We start from the raw sequence: 6383 nt of genomic DNA on the forward strand, positions 1-6383 counted from the left end.
TCCTAAATCAAGCTGGTTCTTCCTGTTCCACAGTTTAACAAACGCTTTTCTTACTGAATGACAGTGAACAAAATGCACCACAACTTATTTTTAAATCTGAATGAGATCCATTGAGTTTCACAAGCAGAAGGCAGATCATCAGAATGAGGTGTTGCTCTTTTCATGATCTTTATTTGTTGTGTAAAATCAGAACCTCCAGATCCAGGACAGAAGTAGGAAGTCAGCAACAAGTTCAAGAAACTGAAATCTTGACAGTTGTGTCCTGGGACCTTCGCTCAGGGAACCACGGAGGGAACGTGGAGGTTCTTCTCAGTCCTGGTGGTGGATCCGGACCCAGCTTCCTAAGGTCCTTGTCTGGGCAGCCAGGTGAAGTTCCACCTTCTGTCCGTGTCCTTGGAGACGAAGGCTTGTCCCTGAGGGAAGCTGTGGGTCTTGACGCTGCTGGATGGACTGAGCGACATAGTGAACGCCAAATCTGAGCGGCTGCGCGGCGTCTGCGGCGCGGCGGCCGGCCGCCACCCCCCCGACGGGCTTGTTGGGCTGCAGCCTCGAGGACAGGGTCGGTTCTGGACTGGACTTGAAGATGAAAGAGGAGAAAAATGTATTATTTTTACCGGTGGACCGAACTGGTTGGTGCCCTCTGGTGGTGTCGGGCTGTCTTCCAGTGGAGACCAGAACGCTGGAGGGTCGGCCGGGGGTCCCTCCCCCAGAGACGGCGTTCCGCTGGAGGCCGTGATGGAGCAGATCTCTGCTCTGGCTGGTGACCCGGTGAAGTTCTCTGTTATCAGTGGGACCTGGAAGTTGGGTAGAGCATCGTGGCTCCTGGTCCCAGCTGCAGTGAAGTCCGAGCGCTGACCTGGAGAAGCTGTGCAGCTCTGAGATGACTCGGCAGGATATCCACAGTTTGCTTCCTGGCTTTTGGCAGCATCGTACATGTAGTCAGGGAGAAGGGCGGAGCTGGAGAAGCTGTGGGCGGAGGAGTGTGTCGCAGCTGAAGGACTCAGAGAGGTCAGAGTGTCTCCAGAGGACGAGGAAGACGTGACTTCATAAACTGAACTTCTGAGGCCGTGTCCAGACGAGGACAAGGACTCGCTGGACGTGTCGATGGTGTCTCTGTCCTTCAGTCCCAGTGTTCTCAGAACCCACAGGTCCAGGTTTGGCTCTGAGGAGACGGAGCTGAGCTCGGCAGTCAGGTTCCTGCAGACTCTCTTGCTGACCAGCGGAGACGCCAGCTGATGACCAGCGGCGTGGAGCGAGACGCCATCGCTGACGGACATCAGGTTCCTCTTGAGCTTCCTCCTCCCATCAGCTGTTAGACTCTGTTGAGGGAACACGGAGAGAGAGAGAGTGAACACACCTTACTGTCTCTATTCATGACTTTATTACAGAAAGTGTTTCAGTCTCAGTCTCAGTATGGAAATCAACTGGAGTTTAAAAAACAGTAAATAAAGATGGACGACAGGTCTCTGCTTCCTCTGGAGTTATGAACAGAAAGCAGGATGGTTGGTGCATTCAGGATCGAATAGGAAACTCCAGAACCCAAGACTTCACACAAATAGATTAGACTGTAATGTGTAAGTATGTTCGGTCATGTTGAACATTGGATTGATTGATTGATCGACTGATGTCATAAATAAAGTTTGATGAAGGTGAACAGACTTTAGCTTTCTCCTGGAGTCTCCTGACCAATGAGGAGCTGAGGAACTCTCGGAGCTGGTTGTTCTCGTCCTGCAGGCGGAGCAGCTCCTCGTCCCGCTGCAGCAGGACGTCCCGCAGCTGGACACACACAGGGACACACACAGGGACTCACACATTAACCACACACTCATGATATATCACCACAGGTTAACCACAAGTTAACACAAAGCAGGTGGACCGTACACCGGTCATGTGATGTAAACAGGAAGTAGATGTTCAGGTGTTTGTACCTGTTTGTTTCTCTGGATGTGCGGCGACAGCTGCTCCGTCCACGTGCGACCAGCAGGGGGCGAGCAGCTGAAGACACACTGAGACTCTGACACACAAACACACAGAGAGAGAATAAATCGTTGCTTCTAAAATATCTTTCATATGATTACACATCATCCGTCTGCTGTGTGCATGTGCAGCCTCTAGTGGCCATAAGAGGGACTGCACCTCCTGACTCTGAGGTTTTCCCCGTCAGCAACAAAAATTAAAATCATCCATTGAATGAAAATGAATGTCAATGAACCCTGGTATAAATCAGCTGAAATATTAAACAGCTGCATAATAGTTATATCAATGAAAATTAATTTGTAACTGGAACTACAACTGGAACTTGAACTTACAACTTGTAACAATAACTGTAACTTATGACAATATCTTTTAACTGTAAATGCAATCTTTAATAAACTGTTACTTATGACTGTATGCTACAACTGTAACTAACTTGTAACTCAAACTACAAGTGTAACTTGTGACTGGGACTTACAACTGGAACTTATAACAGTATCTTATAACTATAAATGTAACTTAAAACAAATCTTGTAACTTGTAACTTGTAACTGTAACTTGTAACTCTGTGTGTTGTGATGACTGGACTCACCCCACTCGGTCGCTGGTGCCTGCTGCTTCTCTCTGAGGTCGCTCAGGTCACAGGGGTCATGGGCCCAAACTGGGGCCAGGGTTTCCATGGAAACGTCAACAATGTCGGGCCGAGTCCTGGAGCGATGATGATGAAGAGGAGGAGGAGGAGGAGGAGGAGGAGGAGGAGGAGGAGGAGGAGGAGGAGGAGGAGGAGGAGGAGGAGGAGGAGGAGGAGGAGGAGGGTCCCTACAGAGAGAGTCGGTGTGTGAATAAGAGACTGTGTGTGTGTGTGTGTGTGTGTGTGTGTGTGTGTATGAAGGCAGTGTGTGTGTGTATGAAGGCAGTGTGTGTGTGTGTGTATGCAGGCAGTGTGTGTGTGTGTGTGTGTGTGTGTATGCAGGCAGTGTGTGTGTGTGTGTGTGTATGAAGGGAGTGTGTGTGTGTATGAAGGCAGTGTGTGTGTGTATGAAGGGAGTGTGTGTGTGTATGAAGGCAGTGTGTGTGTGTGTGTGTGTATGAAGGCAGTGTGTGTGTGTGTGTGTATGCAGGCAGTGTGTGTGTGTGTGTGTGTGTGGTTGTTGATATGGTGATGATCAACACTTCACTCACAGATTCAGACTTTTCTCTTTCTAACATTATTCAGAGAAATTAAACCACGTGGACAAAAGTATGAAGAGGCTCCGCCTCCTTCAGGGACGTCAGGTCTTTGTGACGCGGCTCTAACCGGCTCCTGATTGGCTCGGACACGAGGACCAGTTCTGAAGAGTTGGACTCACACCGGGTGTCCTTCTACTATTGGACATCAAGATCAAGACCGAAGCCTCACACTGGATTCAAGTGAAATCACTCAAACGTTTGAATAATTCAAACAACAAATAAAAATAAGATTCTTCAGCGATATTATATTTGATATATTTACCCTCACACTAGTTTTTCTTGTATTTTTATCTACTTATCTATGACTTTTACTTTTATGATTCTTCTCTTTGCTGCTGTAACACATTACCCCCTTGTTTAATCTTAATTAATCTGATCTCATCTAAACATAGGTGATCTTATATCTTATATTTTATATTTGATATCATAAATTAGATATATAAGAAAAAGTAAATGTATCAGGATGCTCAAAAAATCTGCACTGAAATAATTACAGCTTTTTAATAAATTAATAAATTTCTTACCGTCACGTGCTGTTCTTTCCTACATGTTTTTGTTTGATCTGATGAACAAACAGGAAGCGAAGAAACACGTGAATCACTGAGGATCCTGTCTCAGTCTGTGCGTAAAGCTGCGGAGATTCCAAAAGCTGCAACAGGAAAAAGCTAAAGAGTGGAAGCAGGTTTCTCTTCATGCAAAATGAAGGAAGCAGAACAGTTCAGGTCCTGAAGAAGAAGAAGAAGAAGTGAGGAGGAGGAGAAGAAGAAGCAGTGAGGAGGAGAAGAAACGGTCCTGAAGGATCCGAGTGTTTGACTCAGAGAAGTGAAGGAAAAGCTCCGGCAGCGCAGACAGGTGTGTGTGTGTGTGTGTGTGTGTGTGTGTGTGTGTGAGCGTGTGCGTGTGCGTTTGTGTGCGTGTGTGTGTGTGTGTGTGAGCGTGTGCGTGTGCGTTTGTGTGCGTGTGTGTGTGTGTGTCCCTCTGTCCAATCAGCTGTCTGCTCTCAGATGATGACGCAGTGAGTTGAGTCGCTCAGGTGAAGAAGAGTTCACTTCCTTTTGTTTTATTCAGTTCACATTATATAATAAATATAAAATCTATAGAAAAATATTTATTCTCAAATAAAACATCATGAATCAAATACAAACTGCAGCTTCTATTTATTTATGACTTGGTTTTCTTTTATTCTGTAATTTATCTCTCTTAAATGATGCCATTTTATTTATCTAATAATAAATAGATTTTTTGTGTGTTGTATCAGCCAAATCCAGAAAAAGACTATATAATAAATGTACAATATTCTTGAAGCCGTTTGACAATATGTTGATATGATAAAAATGTATTTCCTCATTGCGTATGAATGAATTCAGAATGTTCATGAATCATTTGAGCAATAAACCTAATTAAGATTAGAGGTAAAATAATTTTTTCTATGTTTTGAGAATAATAACTTTTAATATTCATAGAATTAATTTTATTGTTGGGAAAATTGGGAAAAAACGAAGAAGAAGAAGAAGAAGGAGGAGGAGAAGAGGAAGAGGAAGAAGAAGAGGAAGAGGAAGAGGAAGAGGAAGAGGAAGAGGAAGAGGAAGAGGAAGAGGAAGAGGAAGAGGAAATCAAGGCGTCTGCAGAAACATCTTTTACAAACATGTATTTAACTTCTGCTTCTTGTTTTTAAAGTTTAGTCCCATCTGCTAACATGGAGGAGGAGGGTTTGACCTGTACTGCAGCCAGCCACCAGGGGGCGACACCTGAGGAGAAATAACATGTGTATGTGTTTTTAAAGATGCTGAAACAAACACACACACACACACACACACACACACACACACACACACACACACACACACACACAGACACACACACACACACACACAGACACACACACACACACACACACACACAGACACACAGACACACACAAGGATGAGAGAGGAGACTGTTTAGTTCTTGTTTATTTGAATCAAACTCATCTGATTATTATTTCAGTCTAAGTCAGATTAAGGTCAGAGGTCAGCTGTTATAGGTCAGAGGTCAGACGTTTCCTCCGGCTGAGACAGAAATCTGTTGACCCCCCACTCGTCCCCCCCCCCCCCCACTGGGAACCTGATGACCATGACATTTGACTTTCCCCATCAGCCTTTGTGTCTGGTTAAGTGGTCGTGAAGGGGCGTCGATCACCCCCCCCCCCCTGCCCCCCCGCCCGCTCAGCGGCGCATAGCAGCAGAGCCCGGGGGGGGGGGAGCGGGGGGGGCATATGGAGTCTGCAGAAGAGGAGGTTGCTGGTTTGAATCCTCGTGGATGATGTGTCACCACAAAACACACAAGAGACACACAAACGCTGCCCAGCTGAGTGTGCACTCATTGGTCTGATGTTGAGGTGACGCACAACTATTCAGAGAGGAAGTGTGTGTGTGTGTGTGTGTGTGTGTGTGTGTGTGTGGGTCAGCAGGTCGTCTTGTGTCTTGGTGACATGCTGAGCTCTGAGCCCTCTGCTCATTAAACTGAGCCTCCGGGTTGCCGTAGGATTACTGAGCGTCTGTGGCCTCGGGTTCAGGAACCAGCTGCTTTCAATCAGTGAGACCTGTCTCTGCCGAGGAGCCTTTGAGCAAACTGAGCTGCCGCAGAACACAATGACATTTTAGTTGATTTTGTTTGTTTGTTGTTGTTGTTGTTTTATTTAATTTAAATCGTATCTATTCGAATCCCTAAATTTGTGATTGTGTTTATCACGTGTGTAAGGTTCATCTTACACACGTACCTGTCGTTTAACTCCACTCTGGTTCAGGAGGCAGATGTTACCCCCCCCCCCAAACACACACACACACACACACACACACACACACAGACACACACACACAGACACACACACACAGCTCCACCCTGCTGGGATCCTAATGACAGGGGGACGGACGACAGGATTTGTTGGACAACAGCAGCGGCTGCCTTGACTGCCTGCTCTCCACTGGACGTCCACAGACACACACACACACACACACAGACACACACACACACACAGACAGACACACACACACACTCACACACTCACACACACACACAATGGTATTGAAATTGGTAATATACCTGAACATAAACCACATGTAAACCCCAACAACCCTAACACACCAACCACAGACCCACAAAGACGAGAAACCACTACACAACAGCAAAAAACTCATCAC

At 46.2% G+C, this 6383-nt stretch overlaps 1 protein-coding gene across 1 annotated transcript; it reads right to left on the minus strand.

The window, feature by feature from the left end:
- Positions 1-341: 341 nt before the first annotated feature.
- Positions 342-2654, minus strand: gmnc (geminin coiled-coil domain containing). Its single transcript, XM_061072642.1, has 4 exons — positions 2567-2654; positions 1929-2014; positions 1660-1776; positions 342-1319 (listed from the first exon to the last, which is right to left on the minus strand). Exons 1-4 carry the CDS (start codon positions 2652-2654, stop codon positions 342-344), a joined length of 1269 nt encoding a protein of 422 aa, XP_060928625.1.
- Positions 2655-6383: the final 3729 nt, after the last annotated feature.

The sequence above is a fragment of the Limanda limanda genome, chromosome 6, assembly GCF_963576545.1.
Source record: "Limanda limanda chromosome 6, fLimLim1.1, whole genome shotgun sequence".
NCBI classification, from domain to species: Eukaryota; Metazoa; Chordata; class Actinopteri; order Pleuronectiformes; family Pleuronectidae; genus Limanda; species Limanda limanda.

Bases quoted from the DNA above. Each gene is read 5' to 3' on its own strand.
- gmnc (XM_061072642.1), bottom strand. From the start codon at position 2,654: ATGGAAACCCTGGCCCCAGTTTGGGCCCATGACCCCTGTGACCTGAGC. The intron at 1,777-1,928 runs GTACAAACACCT...GTGTGTGTCCAG, and splicing joins ACATCCAGAGAAACAAACAG to CTGCGGGACGTCCTGCTGCA. The intron at 1,320-1,659 runs GTCTGTTCACCT...TTCCCTCAACAG, and splicing joins GACTCCAGGAGAAAGCTAAA to AGTCTAACAGCTGATGGGAG.